The sequence below is a fragment of the Monodelphis domestica genome, chromosome 5 (assembly GCF_027887165.1).
Source record: "Monodelphis domestica isolate mMonDom1 chromosome 5, mMonDom1.pri, whole genome shotgun sequence".
Taxonomy (NCBI): Eukaryota; Metazoa; Chordata; class Mammalia; order Didelphimorphia; family Didelphidae; genus Monodelphis; species Monodelphis domestica.
The window spans coordinates 95,114,714-95,137,642 of NC_077231.1; the positions used below are offsets into that span (position 1 = coordinate 95,114,714).

The 22,929-nt window shown below is 44.7% G+C and overlaps 1 protein-coding gene across 7 annotated transcripts in view; it reads right to left on the reverse strand.

Annotated features, from left to right (window-relative positions):
* Positions 1 to 734: 734 nt before the first annotated feature.
* The window catches only part of PRDM4 (PR/SET domain 4), a 30,535-nt gene continuing 8,340 nt past the window's right edge, over positions 735 to 22,929 (reverse strand). For all 7 annotated transcript variants that reach the window (XM_007503370.3, XM_056798816.1, XM_056798817.1 and 4 more), the window contains 9 exons: positions 22,076 to 22,261; positions 20,315 to 21,112; positions 15,081 to 15,230; positions 14,054 to 14,172; positions 12,246 to 12,331; positions 4,142 to 4,269; positions 2,788 to 3,102; positions 2,515 to 2,683; positions 735 to 2,169 (listed from right to left, as the gene is read on the reverse strand). In XM_007503370.3, coding sequence (XP_007503432.2) covers positions 1,845 to 2,169; positions 2,515 to 2,683; positions 2,788 to 3,102; positions 4,142 to 4,269; positions 12,246 to 12,331; positions 14,054 to 14,172; positions 15,081 to 15,230; positions 20,315 to 21,112; positions 22,076 to 22,261 — 2,276 coding nt within the window. In that variant the 3' untranslated portion in view covers positions 735 to 1,844. The remainder of the gene's footprint in view (positions 2,170 to 2,514; positions 2,684 to 2,787; positions 3,103 to 4,141; positions 4,270 to 12,245; positions 12,332 to 14,053; positions 14,173 to 15,080; positions 15,231 to 20,314; positions 21,113 to 22,075; positions 22,262 to 22,929) is intronic.

Consider the following 22,929-nt stretch of genomic DNA (forward strand, 5'->3'; position numbering starts at 1 on the left):
ACCTAAGCCTTTTCTTTGTCTCTGAGTGAAGCTCACGAGTTCAAAAGTTCAGTCTTCTCTCATACTCAGAAGCCACTCTCCTCATTAATTACCTTTAAGGAAAAACTGAGCCAAGGTGAGAGGTTCAATTCTCTCCTAAAACACAAATTCTAAGGAAAAACATGTTACCTCTAATTTCAGCTGCTCAGAAACTCCAAGACATCTTTGGGTTATCCTCAAGAGCACACAGGCTGACCCGGCCCCATCTCTGCTTATCTTTTTCCCAGCATCCCATCTATGCCACCAGTCTGCTATCAACAGCCGTGCGATACGGCCGGGAACCCTAAATCCACAAAGCATTCCTCGAAGATGGGGAGGGGTGGTCCTGATCCTGTGTGCGTATGCCCGCTTTCCTTAATATAATCAATTATGTGGCCCTCATCCCTATTGGCCGGAAGTGCCCATTAGCTTCTTGGAGAAAATGTGCCTCAGTCTACCTGTACTGCATTTCCCCAGTGACAGGCTCCTGCACCCCGTGGAGCTGGATGCTCCCACCAAACCTGACCTCACTGCCTGCCTTGATCTCAGAGGAATGGAAGGAGAAACTCGAAAGTGGAGGAGCTGAGGGACAAGGTCAGGCTGGAAGGACAATGAAGATGGTATTGCCAGACTGAAATCCTCCGAGATGCTGATGAAACATCTCCTTCCCCTTTGGGTGCTTTAAATGTGCAACCAGATTTTGAAAACAATATACATTTTCTTTAAAAAAATTTTTGATTTTAATTTTTTCCTATTCATTCAATAAATATAATAGCAGCAATACCTTCCCCGTCACCTCCACTCCCAGCCCAGATTGGGAATCTGTACCAGAAAGGGTCAGCTTGTGTCTGCCTCAACCCCAAAGGCCCAAGGACACTTCAGACATCTGCAGGACACCTCACCATCCGGACGGGGGGCTTGAAGAGGCCTGCAGGCAGCCCAAACCGTCTGATTTCTCATACGCTCCCCTGGCGCCGGGTTCCTCCAGAACCCGCACTTGGAAGGCAAAGCTGTTCTGATGTTTGTAAAAACCCTGAGGGTCTTGCTAGTCACCCAATAGCTCTCTGCCCTTGGCTGGGTGGCTCCTGGCGAGCAGCTCACTGCTCTGGACCCTGCAGCTTTCTGCTGACGGTGCTGCCCTGGAGCCCTGGGCCCCCATTCCAGGGAGAGGCTGCCAGACAGATGCACTCGCCTCTCCCCCAGCTACCTAGCCTCAGTCCCTCCGCCTCTAGGTAGCTGGGGGTCCTTGGACTCTCTCGTCGCCTCCCCCCGTGAACCATCATCAATGCCCTCTCTGGGCATTTGGCATTTCTGCTGAAAACTGAAGCAGTACCAGTGCCCCCCAGACCCTGGCAGTGGCACGGAGGGACAGGCGAGTCTGGGCCCAACAAGGTTGTTTTTGCCTTCCTGTCGGGGAGCCTTGGGAGGGGTTCTGTGGCAGTGCTCGGGGGGGCTGCAAGGCAGGCACCGCCCTAGGTGGGGAGAAGCAAGGAGCCGTCCAGGCATAATCTATCATCAGTGGGATTTGCGCCTCTGTCCGTGGATCAGACACAGACCCCGGAGGCTGGCTCTTCCCCCCAAGTGTCAGTTAGAACAGGGAACTCCCTCTCCCTGCTGACTGCTCTGTGGCGGTGGCTATTTCACCTGGCTGTGAAATAGGTAGGGATAGAGGTTTCTCTAAGTGCTTTACCCATTCGCATTCAAAGTCTGTGCTGGCCACTGGCTGGCAAAAAAGAAGAAGCTGCATTTATATATAAAAACGTGGTGGGGGGGCTGGATTTTCCCTCGTCTCCCTCCAAGCCAGTTCTCCGCGTGCCCGCCCGCCCTCATTTGTGTGTAGAGAGGCCATCGTCCGTGGCGGCGGCGGCGGCGTACACGGCGCCCCCCAGCCGACACTCCTCGGCCCCCACAGAGTCTCCCGGCTCCTCCTCCTCCGAGTCGTCGTCGTCGTCTTCCTCCTGGGCCGACGAGCCAGAGGTGGGGCCTTTGCAGATCTTCAGGTGGCGCGTGAGGTGGTACTTGGTCAGGTAGGCCTTCGAGCACTTCTCACAGACATAATCCCGCTTTCCTTCGTGGGAGTTGAGGTGCTTCTTCAGGTGGTTTGTCCTCAAGAAGAGCTTCTCGCATTTGGGGCACTTGATCTGCCGTTCTCTAGGGAGCCCAAAGGAGAAAGCTGGATTGGGGATGTGGCCTTAGGGCGACACTGATGCCCACTCACCCACAGACTCCTGCGAGTGTGGTGGAACCCGCAGGGCCCTGAGCCTGGAGCCAAGAGCCCCAGTCCCACCCCAGCCCCTCCTCAGAGACTCGGCTTCCTTATCTGTAAAATGGGAGCAAACCCCCCTCTCCCCCTCTTAGAGGCTGTTGTCTGAAAAGGCTTGTATGGATGTGGGCAAGTCTTGAAAGTCAGGGTTGGAGGTCAGGCAGTAAGGATTGGAGGGCAATACGCCCAACCTCCCTCGGTTTACCCGGGAGGCCCTGCCCGCGCCTACGTACTGCGTGTGCGTGAGCACGTGCTGCTTCAGGTCCTGCCGCCGCATGAAGAGCTTGTCGCAGTAATCGCACTTGAGGTTCTTCTCCCCGGTGTGGATGACCATGTGCGACTCCAGGTGAGCCTTCTGGGTAAAGGACTTGTCACACAGGACACACCGGTAGTTCTTCTGACCTGGAGGCCACGCAGAGGAGAGGGTGAGCCTCCCCTCGCACGGCCCCCGAGAGGCCCCCCATGCCCTCCCCAGGGTCCTCGCCACCGGCCACAGCGCCCCCTACCTGTGTGGATCTTCAGGTGGGTGCGCAGGTTGCTGGGGTCGCTGAAAGCCTTGCTGCAGAAGTCACACTTGTGGGGCTTCATCCCCATGTGGCCCATGAAGTGGACGTGGAGCTTGGAAGGCGAGATGAAGGCCTGCGGACACATGGAACACTTCCACTTCCTCTCCTTGCTGTGGTTGGGCCCGTGGCCGGCCCCGTGGCTCTGGCTTGGGAGATGGTGGTGGATGTGGCTGCTCAGGTGGGCCTTGAATTCCGTGTAGGAGTTGCACTCCTTGCCACAGTTACAAACATGCACGTCGGGGTGCTCAGGAACACCTAACAGAAAAAGTCTCTGGGTGATGTAGGTTCAGGCAAGCCCCAGATCCCAGGCCCAGAGGCGCTGCCGGCCACCCTGCTCAGCTGGCCTCTGGAACAAGGAAACATGCCCAGCTTTCCTGGGTGACTCAGATAGACACAGGCCGACTCTCAGAGGCAGGAAACAGCCCATTCGTGTGATGCTCTGCTGTGAGGAGGGAAGCTCTCGTGTCAGCCACAACCAGCTTGTCAGAGCAGAAGTCAAAATAAGATGAATCCAAAAAGGCATGGGGTGAGAGTCCACCTGTGCGGTTTAGGGGGCGAGGAGAGGAGGAGGCCTGCCCAGGGAATGAAGTGCCCTGTGAGCAGCCCAAGGAGCCTGCCCCAGGCAGTCTGGTGCAACTCTGGCTACCTCCCTCCTGGCACAGCTGGTCCCGTGCCACAAGGGCCCCAGGCCCTGGCTAGACCAGAACCTCAGAGCAGAAGCTACATGCTTCTTGGGGACAGAAGGTCAGAGGAAGGGCCAGCCTGTGAGCAGAACAGCTTGTCCTCAGGGGCCCCAGGAGCTGGGCTGGAAGCTCTGGCTAGGGGCTGGATAACATCCGGGCAGGTACAGGGTCCCTAGGGTTAGGCCCCAAATGCCAGCCATACCATTTACTCCTCAGGTGCCTGTGTGCACCATCATCTCTAGGGGTCCCTGCTCCTCTTCTGTAAAACGAGGGGTCTCTAAGGCCCCTCCCCCCAGCTATCCCTGGTCTGGTGAAAGTCTGGCCATAGTGAACTAATGACATTACAGAGAGACACCACCAGGCCGAATGTCTGGAATCCTGGACAAAGATCTCACAGTCTTCTAGGAACGGAGACGGCTCAGACTTGGCCTTTTCTGCCATTGGCCTTCTCAGCAATTAGGAGCTGTACCCTGACACGGCTGGGGCGGGAAGCAATGTCTTAACTGGAAGGAAACGGAGGACTTCTCAGGGGGCCACAAAAGGGCATATTTCTGGTTCTCTCATTATCCCACTCTGATTTATGAAGAAAAGGAATCTGCGACTTAGCTTACCAATCTGCTGGGCATAATCCCGGCTGTAGTAAAAAAGCAGTTCATTTTCTGGAGGGATATCCTGGGAGGTGCAGAAGTAGATTTTTCCATCATGAGGATACGCGACCAGATTTTGTTCTTCCCGGTTTCTGTAACACCACACAGTTGACAACAGGTCAAGCTCAGGATTCAGAACCGTCAAAAGCATTCATTGCTCCATATAACAGGCCGACACAAGGCTTGAAACCCTGAGCCATCACACCATTCCTGGGGCTTCTCCCAGGCAGTCACTGGCCAAGTGGAACCCTGATCACAGTCTGCCTCTACATGACATTCAAGAAGTGAACAAGAAATAACCCTCAAAAGAAAGAAGGGAGCCTGTTGTTGCTCTCAGACACAAATCCATGCTCCAGCTGAGACACTTGGTGTTGCAATTATCCCAAATAAAATCAGCCAGAACGAGGTCAGACCAAGACTTAGAACTTCTCCCTCCCAAGATCAGAGGACTCAAGGTATCATGTCAACATCTGTAACAGCAGCCAGCTGGTACATGGGAGAAAGAAAAGACAAAGGAACCGGGTCTAATTCGGGGTGAAGGGCAGGCTGGAGGCTCTTGCAGAAGCATGGAGTTTAGAAGCTGCGAGGAGGCAGCCTTACCTAGAACGACAGACCCAATAAAGCAGGGCGCAGAAGCTCTCAGGGAGAGATCAGCTAGGAAGAAGCAGAAAAGAAGAGAAACCGGGACTTCTAGAGAAGCTCAGGGGAAGTTGGGCAGTTCTGGGACGGGATGGAGAACAACCTGATGGCAGCTCCCTCCTACTGGCAATTCACCCCGACAGAGGTGTTACCAACAGGAGGAACCCAGCAAGAGTTGCCAACATCTATTAAGGGCTGGTCAAAAGAATAAAGACCACAAGGGCAGAGGCTGTATTTTCCATCACTGCTGCCCACTATAGGCATGGGATACAGGACAGAAAAAAGAATTTGGGAAGTGGACAGCTGGCTGAGGTAGTATCTGAGAACAGGGATTTGGACTCCCGATGAATGCCTAACTTAAAATGGAGGGATGACAAATCCCAGTGTAAGGAGAAAAGGAATGAAATGGTTTGCAAACAGGGAGCAGAGAGGAGTTAGCAAAGAAGGATCTTGCTGCATGCCATGGAACAATATAGACCCTATTCCGGAATGGGGGGAACATAGAAAAGGGGGCACAGAGCTCCAAGACAGGTTTCCTGTCTTGGAGACAGCTTGAAGCTATAACTTCCTGCTGCTGCTTGCTTCTGTGTGAGCCAAGTGGGAGTTTGTCTTCCTTTTCCCTGTGGAGCCAGGGCTGTCCTGGTGTCCTGGTATAGAGATCCTACTTACTCTGACATGTACTTTGCCATCAAGCCATGTGCCTGTGTCCTGGGAGTGTCCTGACTGTTGTGAAGATTTCTGCCAGCAAGCCAGTAAACTGACTGAGGGGAAGGCCTAAAGCCATCTTGGGCCCAACCTGATGAGGAATTTGACCCTCTCATAAAGGGTTCAAATTAACTACTCTCACAAACTATAAAATCTAACATTATTTTGGAGGATTAGTAGGTCAAGTAGTTAGTTAGTCAGGGATTTCTAGACAGAGAGTGTAGTGAATAGGCAGCTGGAAGAAACGAAGATGGCTCTCTGCAGTGCCCTTAGGAAAGGGGGGAGGATTATCTGGAATTTATAGTTTAGAGATTCCTATTTCTGAATCCTTCTGTCCTGCTTCTGTGGATAATAAATCCCTTTTTCAGTTTTATAACCTTGGTTTACAAGTCAGACAGCGTTCCGGGCCTGTGAGAGGCCTGAAGGACCCTAACCTCACTGTGGTATATCAAGTAACCAACAAAACTTGACATCACACTTCTATAAACTTACCCTCTATATTATTCACATATTTCACTGGCTAGAGACCAGGCATCCCCAAACAAGACTGTTAAGAATGCATGTGCCCATTTGGAACTATGCCCAAAGGGCGATAAAAGACTGTCTACCCTTTGATCCAGCCATAGCACTGCTGGGTTTGTACCCTAAAGAGATAATAAGGAAAAAGACTTGTACAAAAATATTCATAGCTGAGCTCTTTGTGGTGGCCAAAAATTGGAAAATGAGGGGATGCCCTTCAATTGGGGAATGGCTGAACAAATTGTGGTATATGTTGGTGCAGGAATACTATTGTGCTCAAAGGAATAATAAAGTGGAGGAATTCCATGGAGACTGGAACAACCTCCAGGAAGTGATGCAGAGTGAGGAGCAGAACCAGGAGAACATTGTACACAGAGACTGATACACTGTGGTACAATCGAAGGTGATGGACTTCTCCATTAGGGTCAATGCAATGTCCCTGAACAATCTACAGGGATCTAAAAAACACTATCCACAAGCAGAGGACAAACTGTGGGAGTAAAAACACCGAGGAAAAGCAACTGCTTGACTACAGGGGTTGAGGGGACATGTCTGAGGAGAGACTCTAAAGGAACACTCTAATGCAAATACCAACAACATGGAAATGGGTTCAAATCAAGGACACATGTGATACCCAGTGGAATCGCACATTGGCTATGGGAGAGGTGGTGGGAGGTGGAGGAGGAAAAGAAAATGATCTTTGTTTCCAGTAAATAATGTATGAAAACGACCAAATAAAATAATGTTTAAAATTAAAAAAAAAGAATTCACTTTGGATGTGGTTGATTGAACTGAAGTTTGATTGAACATTTATTGTAAATGTATACTTTTATGCCAAGGGGACTGCCCCTAATTTGGCTTTCTGTCAATGCGCCTAGCAAAATATTGGTTTTTCTTTCTTTCTTTTCTATTCCTCCCTCACTACTCTAATTTCCTCTTAGAAAATTGAATGTTGTATACATCTGTAGTTAGAAGTGCATTTGGGACTACAAAATGATTATGCTGATTGATCAATGGGGAGACTAGTCTCCCAATGATCATCAGGGGGGATTGTGAATCTTAAAACTTCTCAGATTCTACCTTAGAACATTTGGTTAAGGCTAGTCCCCATTTTAAACAATGAAGGTACTTGGTCAGGAATGTATTGAGAACTTTACATTACTCTACCCATACTTAGGCATACTTTAGGGGAAGATAAAGTTGTAAACTCCTGATGGAACAATGAGAAAAATTCCCCAACCCATACTTATAGTGAGGCCAAGCCCTTAAAGCTAGGTCTATTTTTAGATCTAATACAAAAGGGTGCTAAGTACCTATGAAGGTCAAATTAATAACTAAAAGGTCAAGCAATTTACAAAGGGCAAGCTAAGCAAAGAGGTGTGAAGTACTCAGAAAATATAATCTACCCAGAGAAGGTGAGAACTAAAAAGTGGTGAAAACTAAGAATGGGCAGTCCTAGGAAAAGCGTCTACTCTGATTGGTAGACATGAAAATTTAGGGGAGGTGACACAAGAGAAAATTTTCTTTAAAAGGAAGGAGCTTGGGGCCTCTGGTTTTAGTTCAGCGTTGGAAGCTGAATTGGAGGTCAGGAGTCAGAGGAGGCTCTCTGAAGGAGTTGGAGCTAGGACTAGTTGGAGTAGCTGGGTCTCTGAACACTAGAGTTTTGCTTGGAACGACCTTGTGGTGAGTGATTAAAGACTGACTCGGTTTTCTCTCTTAAAGAGAAAGGCCTTAGCCTTTTCCTACTATTTCCTCTTACTCTGTGTCTTTCCCTTTCCTTAATTCCTTCATTTGTATTAATTAAAATCTTCATAAAACCCAGCTGACTTGGGTATTTCATATTTGGGAATTTTTCCCATGGCAATCACTTATTTTTTATTTAAAATCAAGACACTAAAAAGTATCTTTACAGTTTTGGCAATTCAAAGTCTTGAAACCCACATTTCCGCGGTCACAAACCCTTTCACCCGTCCTGTGACTTACTGTTCTGCTAGAAAGACTGCTGCTTTAAGGCTCCTCCAAATCTTGGGAAATTCTTAAATCCCTTCTTGTATTACTAACACTCTTTTATCAAGTTTATAATAGAAAAAGAAGAGACGATTTGTGATTATGGAATTTATGAAATGTTTTCTGGAATGGTTTATTTTGACATATCTTAAATCAACTTAGTCGTAAAACACTCCAATCTGAGTGACTTAAGAGGTCAATATACATTTCTTTTTTCTCAACAATATGAGAGTAATAATTGAATCCAGCCCTAAGCTATGATTAATGAAACTTTGCCACTTCAGGTTAAATCTCATGGGTCTGTAATTGGTATTATTCTGAGTCTGATTCTAGGTATGATCATTGGGAAATGTCATTGAGCCAAGGACCTCTGATGCCTGTGATTTTTAAATCTCCATCTTGCTTGGTCTAGCACCCAAAATTGTGCACACCCACACTACACGGGCATGTGCTAGTCAATGGCAAATCAGAAATAACTAACTGCCCACCTGGGTTGTCCTAAGCCAAGCTTGAGCCACCATTGACACGTGTGAGGCATAGGAAGTGAAGTAGAGAACAGCCTCTGGAGTTGGCTCACTTCCTGGGGACAGGGCTAGGCGGCAGTTTGTTCTAGGAGCTCAAACAGGGAGGAGACCCGCAGGCAGCTTTCCTTCAGATCGGTCACGTGAGTGAAGGACTGATTCCCTTCTCTACATTGGCCTTCCAAGGCCTAAACTTCTTCTGGCTCTGCCAGAAGGTTGAGTTAACCTGTTTCCTTGTCCCCTTCTTTCCTTCTCTCCCTCTCCTTCTTTCTTCCTCCCGTTGTGATTAAACTACCATAAAACTCCATTCTGACTTGAGTGTTTCATTTAGGATTTTCATAAGTAAAATCCTTTGTGACCTTAAATTAATATATATCAGTCTTTTAAAAGTGATTTCAATATCACATGCCAGCAACCCAAAGGGAGTGCTACAGGTAGATTTGTTTTAGGAGGGCAACTTTTATTGTTGTAGAACTCTCCTGACTGATTCCTCTGTGTAATATTTCCTCTTGAACAAAATATTCTGAACAATTGAACAAAATATAGAAACAAAATTCTAAGCATGGCTGTGATATTCTTTCAATACAATTGGCTGCCTATATGACTTTTGCCTGGAATTGACACAAAGCTGGGGGAGCATTTTCCCCTTAATATAGCCATGTCCTTCCTTTCCTCTTATGGCAAATTTCAATAATCATAGCAGGTGTTCAATAGAAGATATGACCACAATGCTAAATTTTATTTAACAGACTAATGTTGGATGGAACACATCTAAGTCACTATAATAAAATGCAAGTATATAAGATCTATGAAGTTATAGTGTTTTCCATGTTCTGAACAACAAAGTTAAGAAGTACTTAAGTTTGCCATCTGTTTCCTAACAGATATATTATTTTATATCATTATTATATTATGTTCAGGTATAAGGTTTGGTTCTGGTAAACAACTTGTATGAAGAGCATACTTTGCAAGCAAATTAGGCAAGCATTATCTTCAATGTCTTCATGTTTAGAAAGGATTTCAGAGTAGTGGTCTAAGTGTACATATTTGTTTTCTGTTGAACATGATTAGTAATTATACATGTTTTATTCTAGACAACTCATCTGATATGATCTGGAATTAATTAGTCTATTTATGCATCCTTTTCCAGGTCTTCTGTTACTACTGAAGTAGTACTGAAGTAAGCAACTCTTAAGCAAACTCATTTGTGTGGCCATTAAACTTAGACATAGAAGTCATCTACTTACAAAGGATGTTATTACCTATGTGCTCATGTCTAGGATTAGATCCTTAGCAGCATCTCATCCTCCTAAAGGGGGAATAGGCAGCTGAAATGAATAGCTGGAGTAAAAAAATTTTTTTTGAGAAAGCAACAAGATCAGATGATTATATATATCAAATGTAAATGATTCTAATGTGATACAAAGCATGTTCTAATTAAAAGTTCTGAGAATTAGGTTTATAATTTTATATATGTAGTCATATTATATCCCCTCCACACAAATCTGGCAGTTTAAAGAGGATATGTTAGGTTCCAGTTTCTCAGTTGTTATCTGATTTCCCTAAATATATCAACATAAAAATTTGCTAACTTATATCACAGGAAAATTATAAGAAATGAAACTGAAGGCTTTTTTTTTCCTTTGTGGGGCTTGAATCCAAGGTGAAGAGTGAAATAAATGAATGTCAGCCTATAAAGGTTAAATGATTGAATCAATACCAATTCAGAAAGGACTCTTAACCTTAGCTTACATGTTTATATTGGTAAACATAAAACCGTTAACCAGAAGAGTTCATTCTACAAGTCAGATGCTTATAGATCTTTATGCTCCCTTTAGCTTATTGTTGACAGTGTCTGGTTTAGATGAAGATCAGAACACAGCAAAGAGAATGGAAAAACAGAAATTCTCTATTCTACAGGTCCCTAATTTGATGCACTTCATATATCTCTATTGTTAATAAGATTAGAATCATAAGATTTGAGCTAATTTTCATCACATGACCTAGTTACTGGAGAAGCAAAATAAAAGTGACTGTATTGAACTGTACTGAGATCTGTTTTGCAAAAGATTTTTAACAGAAATATCTGAAGATCTCTTCAAGTGAACTGGAGAAACAAATCTGTTAGGAGAAGCTTCTCTGAGAACAGGCATATTCCAGAATGCCTAAGAGGAGAGGTGGCCAGATGACATTAGATGTTTTCAAAAACTAGACTGTTGCATGAGACATCTGAGCCCTAAGTTATGATGAACTGATGAAATGGACAGTGGGAATGGGTTACTAAGAAAGAAACTGAATGGTCACCCTTCCCTCTCACTTCTTCACCATGCAGTATTGTTTTTTTGCTTCAATAGTTCCTGACAACATGGGAATTTCTCTCTCCCCTCCCCCACCCTCCACCCCCCACTATTACAATCCTAATTAAAAACACTGTTGCCTTGTAATTAACAATCTCTGACAAAATGTTTTAGAGCCTCCAGGGCCTCTTTTGGTATCCTGGTGAATCAATTCTGAGAGGTGGATGCTATTTTATAATTGTCATATCAGTTAGTGATTCACTGAGGAGACTGTGTCTCTCAATGAATCAAAGGGAGGCATGAGGAATATTAGTAGTATATTGTATCCTATTTATCTGAAACCCATCCTTTCCCCCATTTTGGCACCGCCTACTTCTCAGTCTGACTCACCAGGCAATTCCTAAAGTAATCGGATCACTTCCTGCTCCCAAGCCATCAGCTCCTCCCAAGCTCTGCCTGGGCCCCTCCAAGTGGGCCCTTTGCTTCTGTTTACCAGTGAACAGAGAAAAAGCCTGGGCTGGGTTCCTTCTCAGGGAGAGATTGTCCTGTCCTTCTGCCTCCGTGTCAAAACCAGACTTGTATTCCAAGGAAGGCAAAACTAAGAGGATCTTGTTTGGGATGGTTCTCATTTTCTGGGCAACATTAACATAGGCAGTTGATGCCCATCAAGCACGTAACACTCCTTAATAGACAGAGAATGGCATGATTATCCCCACTTGAAGGTCCTGTCTTCCCTTTGGGTGGGGGGAGGTCCAGCGATGTACTGGCAGCCCATCAGAAGGAAGTGGATCCTCCCTCTGGGTCTCTGGGCATCAAGAGAGGCCACCGGCCCAGTTTCTTGGTTCCTACCAGCTCAGCTAATAAAGTGATCATACTCAGTCCCCTGGCTTTCTGCTGAAGTGCCAGCACAGTCTGTTCCACTAATAGTAGACATATCACTGTTAATAAAATGCCATCTTGCTCTGGAGAAAACAAAGCCTCAGCATCATTTTTACTCTTTATACATCTTATGGTCAGGTTAAAAAACTGCAGAGGTAGCCCCTTTTTCTGGAAGTATGTGTACCCACATTTTTCTGTGGTTTTCTTCTATAACTACTATTCAGGTCATGTAGTAAATGAAAGAAGAGGAAAAACCCTAGAATTGGACTCAAGAGGTACAGGCTTGTCTCCTCCCCTCCTAATTTAGCTATCCATGAATCAACTTTAAAAATGTGAGGAATTCCCTGGTAGAACACAATTGGTTACAATGATAAAGATTCCAACCAGAGCTCTATCTTCACAACTGAAAAACGGGGATGATATGTATCCTGTAGGCCTCAGAATATTGTGGTGAGCAAAGAGCCACCCAAAGGGAAGCCCCAGATCTCCTCAGCTTCTCACCTGGCTTTGCGCACGAACATCATCCAATTACATTCATTTTCGTCTGTTGTAATGATACAGAACTCGAGGACCCCATTGTGATACATCTGTCAACAGAAGGCAAAAGAAAGAAAAGTGAGATATGTGGTTATGGACAGGATGGATAATCAGTGACTAGGGCTGCTCAAGGACCCCCTGGAATGTTAGCAGCATCTTGCACACAAGGCCATTCCTACACTGGGAATGCTTGCTGTCCAACTGATTCCCAATGGGGGCCTGAAGCCCATCCCCTTACCTCCAGCCTGGAAGCTTCACCAGGACACACTTGGCCCAGTGTCTGAAAGTAGTGGCAAACATCAGACACTGACCTGTCTGCCTTGTCAGAACTTCGGGGCTCCCTGATCCTCCCACTATATAATCTCATGAATTACTATGAGGGAAGAGCCTCAGCACCTACTTTCATTTGCCCACAAATCAACTTAGAAATGTGTGGAATTCCCAGGAAGAATACAACTGGCTGCAACAATAAAGATTCCAACCAGAGTTACTAGAGTGCAAATATAGGCTGAACTTTCCCACCAAATCTGATGGCGTAAAAGTCCAGGCTGGCTGGTAAGGTCCCGTAGGAGTGCAGGTATGGCTCAGGCCTGGCCCATCTCCCCAAGAGTAGCAGCTGCTTTCCCGCTGACTTACACGCATATACATCCCTGGAAGGCCCTGAGCCAGACATCCCTGGTGCTGATGCTGCAAGCCAAGGGAGAGGAATTCTTCCTGTGAGCATGCTCCCAGTGACTGATTGCATCACTGTCATGAGACAGGGATTTTATTGCCAAGCCCATCAACTCTCCACCCCTTCCCTGCTTCTGTGTGGCTTATAGAGAACTGAAAGAGACAGGTGATGGAAGGGATCTCCAAGAATCCCTTTCCTAAAGACTTCTCTTTTTCCCTTTATTTGGTTTCTGACACCCACTTGTAAAGAGATGGTCCTGGGGCTGCTGTTCTCAGCAGCATAGGCAGCAATATGGAATTCAATGTCAGTGGACAAGTAAGGAAGGATGAGTGGGATATCCCATGGCAGGGTTTGCAGTGAGGCCAGGGTCTATTCTAGGAGTGCCATGAGAAAAGACAGGGGAGAAAAGGATGCAAGTGAGAGGGACTCAGGCTATATCAGACTCCTCACATGTGAAAACTCTATTCAGGCTCTGCAAAACAAGGCCATGGTGGGGATTAATCTTTACCAATATACATTTTCTACTGCCAACCAAATGGACAACCTCTATTCAGATCAATATAGTAACTGGAATCAAATATGCACCACAAAGGGGCTTTCCAAAAATTGCTTACTTTCTACATCTGGACACCTGCAGTTTACCCTGCAATATTCACTTGGTTGCCAGAGCCTTGGTAGCAAAGAGCATACAAGAAACTGTCTAATGTTTAACATATTGAGAATTGTATAAATGTAGGAGTTCTGAATAACTCATTTTTCTTCCCACCTTTTACACTACTTTAACACTAATACTAATCAAATTTGTTTTTTAAAAACTCTTAATCTTATGGATTATTTCTTGTTTTTACATCACCTTCTTTTTTTTCTGGCATTTCCCTCTTCCCTTGCTATCCATTGTAACCAAAAAGAGAGGGATGAGGAAAAAAGCAGTTCAGCTAACCAAACAAGAAATCAACTGAGCCTGACTTGTATATGCCATGCTCCATATATACAGAGTCCCATCTCCCCCTCCCCTTTCCAGGAAGCTCTGGAGGGAGGTGCCAATAATCAAATTTTTACAAACAAGAGAAAACGTATATGCACACACACCCACACCAACCTTCCAGATATGGTTTGCTGCCTTGTCTGTCCAATCCGCTACTTCCATTGAGTGACTCTGCTGGCCAATGAGAGGCCCGAAGCAAGTCCGCACAGGAATGGTTTCTCCAGTCCACACACCTAGCAGACACCAGGAGATTCAAACAACCCACGGTTTAAAGCTTTCTCAAAAGCACAGGGAAAGAAAAGGGCAGGGGACATGGACTGAGGCTCATGTGCAGGGATCTTCAGATCCTCTTCTATCATATCTGACAGCATCTCTCAACAAAGGGGGAACATCTGACCCCAAGATGAAGTGGATCTCCTAGGGGATATCCCTTACTCTAGTAAGGGATAGCAGACATCCTTGACTCCTAGATTCTGGGAGTCTAGAAACCTGATTGCTCTTCAGGATATGATGGTCTAGAGTTAATGTTTAGGAAAATGTAAGGATATCATGCTATAAATCAATTTTTAGTTTAAAATAAGGACGAGCTTCCAATGCCTTGGGTGGATAATTCAGGTTTACCAGCTTTTTTCTAGAAAGTTTAGCAGATTTGAAGAGAACTTAAAAAGGAGCGACAGATGCTTTCAGATTCCAAATCTACTTCTTATACTCCCTGATTCAAGTGAAAACTGGAGTAAATATATTCGAACTGCCAGTTCTTTTCTCCTGTGGTGCTCAAGATGCTGCTTAAACACTCATTTAATCTACAATACACTCCTTGTGATCAAGGATATCTATGGGATCATTTCCATGTTGCTGCTAAGGCTAAAAGACAAACTTGTTCCTGACCTCTTGGTGGGGAATCCAGAAGGCCCAGCCAGGATAGAGCTCTCTCCTCCCAATTCATAAGATATTTCTTTGAGAAAGTGAGTTTTCCCATAATGACTTAAACCTGAGTTCCACCTAACAACTATTCCCACCATCTCATTTTTTGACCAGTTTCAGTAGAAGCTCCTGTGATCTCCTTGCAGCTCATAGCCTTACCACTATTACAAAGAGGAAGGAAACACAAGTGGGATTCTGTGGTTTTGGGGTCTCTTACCCACATCTGCCCCCATGAGAGACTGACGGAGGACAAGCTGTTTTGGGAGAGACAGCCTGGCTCGACTCTCAATTGGGCTGTCTGGAACAAAAGTCACGGGCCCATGGTCAGGGCAATCTGAGGGGTAGGCTCGGTCACAAAGTGTGCACCCTGTAGATAGAGAACATGAGACAACTTAAAGAAGGCCCCAGTAGATCCAAGAACTAGGCTGGATCATTGTCTGCCTTTTATTTAAACAATACTTTCCTAAAACCTGAGCTCAGGACTAAGGTGTATCTTGTCAGAATTACAATATCAAGAATCTTCTCTAGATCCTGACAAGATCTCAATTTTCCTTCTAATTTAATGAACAAGTTCCATGTTACTGAGTCAGTGCCATACCAATCAAACTTCCAAAAAAATTATTTTGTAGAGCTAGAAAAAATAATAAAATTCAACCAGAAGAACAAAAGATCAAGAATATCAAGAGAATTAGTGAAGGAAAGTGGCTTAGCAATATCAAATCTCAAATTACAGTATAAATGGTAATCATCAAAACAATCTGGTACTGGCTAAGAAATAGTGGTGGATCAGCATACTAGATTAGATACACAACACAGAGTAGTAAATGATCCTAGTAATTTAGTATTTGATATACCCAAACATTCAAGCTTTGGGGAACACTTTTGACAAAAACTGCTGGGGAAACTGGAAAGCAGTTTGGTAGAAACTAGATTTAGACCAAAATCTCACACAATCTTCTGACAAGATACAGTCAAAATGGGTACCTGTTTTAGCTATAAAGGATAATACTTTTATTTGTCAGATCAATGGATAAAGGAAGAAATTATGACCCAACAAGAGATAGAGAACATTACTAGATATAAAATGGTTAATATTGACTACATTAAATTAGAAAGGTTTTGCTCAAACAAAATCAATGCAATCAAGATTAGAATGAAAGCAGGAAGGAGCAGCTAGTTGGCTCAATGGATTGAGTGAGAGTCATGCCTAGAGACACGAGGTCCTGAGTTCAAATCAGGTCTTAGAGACTTAGATATGTCCTAGTCATGTGACCCTGGGCAAGTCACTTAACCACCATTGCCTAACCCTTACTGCTCATCTGCCTTGGAACCAATACACAATATTTATTCTAAGAAGGAAGGCAAAGTTTTAAAAAAACAAAGAAGGAAAGCAGGAAACTGGGGGGAAATTTTTTACAAGTTTCTCCCATAAAGGCTTCATTTCTCAGTTATATAGAAACTCTATCAAATTTATAATACAACTCATTCCCCAATCGATCAATGTCCAAAGGACATGAATAGGCAAGTTTTCAGAAATCAAAGTTATTTATAATCATATGAAAAAATGTTCTAAGTCACTATGGAAATGCAAATGAAAACAACTCTAATGTACCACCTCACATCTATCAGAATGGCTTACATGGCAGAAAAAGAAACAACAAAGGAGGGGTAATGCTATGTGGAAAAATTGGGACATCAATGCACTGTTGGTGGAGCTGTGAACTGATCCAATGATTCTGAAGAGCAATTTGGAATTATTCTCAAAGGGCTATAAAACTGCATACCTTTTCACTCAACTAATATCACGACTAGGTCTGTATTCTAAAGAGAGTAAAAAAATGAGGAAAAGATCCCATATATATAAAAATATTTACAGAAGCTCTATTTGAGAGAAAAGAATTAGAAAATTGAGGGGATACTCATCAATGGGGGAATGGCTCAACAAGTTGTGATGGAATACTATTGTAATATAAGAAAGGACAAATAGGATTCTCTCAGAAAAACCTGCAAAGATATATGAACTGATACAAACAGAAGTGAGCAAAAACAGGAGAACACTGTACACAGTAACAGCAATATCATATGATTATGAACTGTGAATGCCTTAGCTTTTCTTGGCAATGCAATGATTCAAGACAGTTCCAAAGGGCTTAGGATGAAAAATGTTCTCCATCTCTAGAGAAAGAACTGATAGAGTCTGAACATAGATCAAACCACACATTTTTACTTTCTGGATTTTAAAAAAAATTTTGGGGGGGGGTTGGGGTTCCTGTTCTTTTCTTTTCTAACATGGATAATATAGAAATATGTTTTGTATGACTGGACTGTGTAATCTATATGAAAGTACTTGCCTTCTCAAAAAGGGAGGAATTTGGAACTGAAAAATTATTTTTAAAATCATAAAAAACAAAAATTTTAAATGTTTTTACATTTGAGGAAAAATTAAATTAAAATATTCTTAAAATACTAAAATAAATAAAAGATGATTAGATTCAGGGGATGGGATAGAATTGAAGATCTCAAAGACTGTGCTTTTTTTTTTTAACATGGATTATATCTAACCATAGTTACTATATTAGAGATCAAAACAGATAAATTTTAAAAATCATAATGATGACAATATATTCATTATATGTGAACTTAATATAGTTTATTTTTTTAAGCCCTTGCCTTCCATATTAGAATCAATATTGTGTATTAGTTTCAAGGCAGAAGAATGATAAGGGGTAGGCAATGGGGGTCAAGTGACTTGCCCAGGGTCACACAGCTAGGAAGTGTCTGAGGCCAGATTTGAACCTAAGACCTTCCATCTTTAGGCCTGGCTCTCAATCCACTGAGCCATCCAGCTGCCCCTCCCCCTCCCCTTAATATAGTTTTATAAAAAATATTTTTCAAAAAATAAAATAATTCATTGGGCAGAGTGGTCTCATTTTACATATTTCTGCAAATCTCTTTCATGTCTGGCTCATAGAAGGTGTCTAGATTCTCCTATCTGCTTTTGCATTCCATCTGTCATAATATGTTGTTCTGGATGAAGTATATGACAAAAATTTGGCCTCATACAGATAGGTAAGTTGGACACGGGAGGGGTATTTTAATGGGTAAATAACATCTTCATAACATTATGAAAATAGCTTTGACCTTGGGATTTCAAAGGAATCTTAGAGGGACCCCAAGACCACACTGAGAACTACAGCCTCAAGAGAGCATTTTATTTTTTTATCAGGCAAATTTGACTCACTTCAAATGAGAAAATATTTTTCAAGTACTTAGCATGGTGCCCAGCACAGAGAAGACTCTGGAAATGCTTATTCCTTTCCTTCTCCATTGTTAATCACATACCTGATTGCATACATGAATTAGGATCACCTCAGATCATTGACACCCTCCCCCTAATCCCATGAGTGGCTCCCTGCAGTTCATCTAACCTGTCATTCGGGGCTCTCCACCAGCTGGCTCTACTTACTTCATACCATACTCCTCATGTATGTACTCAATGGTCCAGACAAAATGGCCTCCTTCATCACCTCCCCTCTCTCTTGTTCCCTGTGGCCCACTCAGGCACCTGCTGGGTTCACTCTCCTCATCCTGACACTCAACTCTCCTCGGATAACTTAAGGTTAAAATTCTGCACCTTGATGTTTCAGATAATACTTGGTAGCATTCACATAGTTTGCGAAGCTTTACACAGCCAGGCCCCAGCTAATGTAGATACAGAAATCTCCTGAAGCGGGTGTGTGGACTTGACTCCACACTTTCTGAAGTTATAATTATGAAAACATGGTTCCAGTCCAATGGAAATATGAAGTGAGATTTCAAATGATGCGGCCACTCTTGGGGATTTGTTATTGGCACTAATGAAGAGCTGGTTTTGATAGAGCTCTTTAGAATAAACCATTATTCTACAAATGTTATCCTCACAACAACCCTGGGAGGTAGGTGCTATTATCCTCATTTTACAGTAGAGAAAATGAGAGGCTGAGAGGCAAAGTGATTTGCTTCAGGTCATAAGCCTAAGTGTCAAAGGCAGAATTTGAACTCGGGTCTTCCTGACTTCAAACCCAGATCTCTAACCAGCTCATGGTACCACAGTGCACAAAGTGAGCCTGGATTCAGGAAGACCTGAGTCTTCAGACACTTACTAACTGTGAGACCCCAGGCATGTTGCTTCACTGCTGCTAGCCTTAGTATCCCCCCCTGTAAAATGGGGATAATTATATGCCTACATCTCAAAGTGGTTATGAAAATTAAATAAGAAAATAATTGTAAGGTGCTTAGCACAGTTCTTGGCACCTGGTGGGCACTCTATAAATGCTTTTTCCCCTCTCTCCCATTCATTCCACCACCTGCTCCATGTGAGGGCAGGCAAGGCTTCCTCAGTTTTTCTTCATTTCTCAAATTGACTTATTTTTGCATTGCCAAGGAGCATCCTTGCTTTACTGGAAGTTCTTTGCTTCTTACTTCTTTACATTCTAACTTAAGAGTTTCTCTCTAGAATTGTTGTGATGGGCTTGGAATTAGAGAATCCAAGTTCAAATTCTACTTCCAACACTCACTAGGTAGGTGACCCAAGGCAAATGACCTCACCTCTGCCTGCCTCAGTTGCCTCATCTGTAAAATGTCTATTCAGAAAAGATCAGGCCTGATATAAATAACAGATAACTTCTTTTCTTCCTAAATCAAGAATGAATCCAGAGGTGCTATCATAAGCTTAAGCTTGTCTCTCGGGTTCCCCCCAAACACTCAAGCAGCGCTAGACTCTCCCCATCAGTTCTGGGCATTGGCATAATTGCGTTCCTTGCCCTTCTCCTTCCCTTCTCGTAATCATGTTGCTCATGCTCCCTGGCTGGCTCCTGGAGGTTTCTAGGGGAGCACCTGCTCTCTTCTCTGAGAGATCCCATTAGCCTAAGCCTCTCCTCACTAAAGCTTTACAACAGAACTTTGATATCTTTTCTCTTATTTTGTGCAAAAAAGTGAGGTCACACAGGGACTGCGGGACCCAAGAGGAGCTTCTGGAATCTATGAGAAACTACTAGAACCATCTTAGGTTTTTGCTTATGTGTCAAAAGCTTTTCTTTCTTCCTTTTTTTTTTAAAGCCTTTACCTTCTGTCTTGGAATCAATACTGTGTATTGGGTTCCAAGGCAGGAGAGTGGTAAAGGCTAGGCCATGTGGGTTAAGGGACTTGTCCAGGGTCACACAGAAGGGAAGTGTCCTAGGCCAGATTTGAACCCAGGACCTCCTGTCTCTAGGCCTGGCCCTCAATCCACTGAGCCACCCAGCTGCCCCCAGCAAAAGATATTCTTAGGAGACATGAAACATTTTCAGTGAGCTCTAACCATTCTGAGGGAGGAAAGAGGGCTACAACCCCAAAAGCTGATGTATTCTGATTTCTAAAGAAGCTCTGTGGCCCCTTCTCCAAGTCACCCCCACCCCCGCTGGGCACACTCACAGATGGTAAACAAGGTCGCCATATTCTCTTTGTTGGAGTTGGAATCTTCCATCTGCAGGGACGGTGGCACGAATGAGAGGTTGTCTGAAGCCACATCAACATGGCCAGAGCCCATAGCGACCTCCTGGGTGATGGAGGACACAGCCACGGGTTCGAGGCTGAGGCCCACTTCATGCAAGGAAACAGACTCGAGGGAGGCAAGGCTGTGTGAGGTAGAGAGGGCCACGCTGACAGAGTTGGTGCTCATGGCCACAGTGTGCATGGAGTCACTGAGGGTGCTGTCGGGCATCCCGCCAACTCGGCCGGCTATGTGATCAGTCTCCATGACCACGGGGAGCTCCAAGCCATTCCCGTGCAGAGGGAGCACTCCCCCATGCCCCACGGCGTCTGCCGCCAGATTGTTACCGACCGAGTCCACGGACAAAGGTTCGTGGCTTCTGGACCCATTTGGCATCTGCGAGTGCTCCCCTGCCACCCCCTCCATCGTCAGCTCCTCGGCTGCCATGCCGTCAGTAGAAATGGGGCTGGTCACCCTGGAGACGCTCTCCATGGTGATGGCGGTGTCCAGGGCCACCTCATGGGTGTCGGCAGAATGGAGGTTCTGGGTCCCGTGGCCGCTGACCGCACGGGAGTCCATGGGGACGATGCCTGCCTCCAGCCCGACATTGCCACCAGGTTGATAGGGGTCTAATGCAGAAGGGTTATTAGAGACGGCCAGCGCAGGGTTGTTGTCCACACTGATGGAGTTTGGGTGGATGTACTGAGGAGGAGGTCTGTCAGCCAAATAAGACAAGATGCCTGATGAAAGAGAGGGAGAGAAAATGAGGACATGAAAACACACGTTCTCCGACAGTGCGTGGGCAGGGGCAGTCCTACAGCGCACACAGGCTACAATCTTTCCTCCCAGCACCTGGATGCTGTTTTCCAGTTTAATAAAAATAAGCATGTTTTTCAAGGATTCATGTCAACAGAAAGGGCAGTCTGTCCCTGTGAGATCTTTTGCTGAGAAGTGAGAATTAAAGTAGACTAAAACTGCCCTAACTCCGCCCATTTCAGCTGGCCTCATTTTGTCCTTTGCTAACCCTTTCCCTGCCACGCTGGGCTGTGAAAAGGGATATCACTCTGAAGGGACAGAGGTGCGCGAGCAGCAGACCAGCTTCCGGCTGGGGCCTCCTACACACTGAGTGCTTGATAAATGTTGGCCGATCGACAAATTGAAATAACAGGCTCAGAGAAAAGCATTTTTACACCCATGAGCAGCCAGGCCTCCTTATATTCAGCAAAAGACATTCCCAAATTATAAAACCAACCCAAAGCTGGCACAAGAGTGGCAGGGGGCAGAAGAAAGGCTCTGCACTCCTTGGCTGGGGGCTGCTCACCCAAACTACTGTCATAGACACTTTGGCCAAAGTACATGCCTGGCACCCAAGGGTGCAATGCTCTTTGCTGGAAACCAGGGGTTCTTCACCATTCCAGTATCCTGGATTCCTTACAGTCAGTCTAGTGAAGCCTATAAGCCACCCCCTTCTCAGAATCATGTTTTTAAATGCACAGAATAAAATTCACAGAATCATAAAGGAGATCAATTATACCGAAATACAGTGATTAAAATATTATTTAAAAACAGGTTTATGGAGGGCAGGTCTCTGAGGCTTTTGTAGTAAAACACTGAATAAAGTGAATGGATTAAAGATGATTAGATAAGCAAAATGGAGCCTTTCTGAAGACATAAAGAGGAGGGATGGGACGGGACAGACTCACCAGGTAGAATGTGCCTGAAGTAGCTGCTTTCCAGGTGCGGGTATGGTGGAGGTGGAAGAGGGTAGTTCCTCTCTGGTATCCCACACATCACTCCCCGATCTCCAATACCCATTGGGAGCATTAGAGACAAGGCAGAAGGCAGAGAGCTTAAGGAGGGCCCAAGGTTTGGAATCGCAACTGGCAGGCCTGGGGGAAAAAAGGTGAGACGTTTCCTTTAAAAACTAACAAAAACAGGGGGCAGTTGGGTGGCTCAGTGGATTAAGAGCCAAGCCTGGAGTTGGGGCATCCTGGGTTCAAATCTGGTCTCAGACACTTCCTAGTTGTGTGACTCTGGGCAAGTCACTTAATCCCCTTTGCCTATCCCTTACTTGACTTGGAACCAATGCACAATAGATGATCATACAAGATATATTTTTGGAAAATATTTGTTAAATTCTCAGAGATTGCTTTCCACCCACAAAAATTCCTCTTGCATAAGAGAGAGGTGGGGACTCCTGGGGCAGAGCTCTGGATACAAGATCAAACCAGGTCTCTGAATGGAAGTCCTGGCACCACCATTTTCTTTGTCAAATAAGGTATGTAAGATTTGATCTGGAGGGTGGGGGAAATGACTAGGATAGAGTCCACAGGGATCAATAAAAGATATTCTCAAAACTAGATTTAGGGACTGGCCTGTGAATGGTGAGTATAGGAAGCTACCTCCTAAACCAGGTCAGCATCTTCTCTCCACTTCAGGCAGAGTCACTCTGAGCAGTGAGAGGGTGACATGACTTGCCCAGGGTCATTCAATCTACATGTGTCTTTGGGTGGGACTTAAAACTAGTCCTTTCTGACTCTGAAGTCAGCAGGCAAAA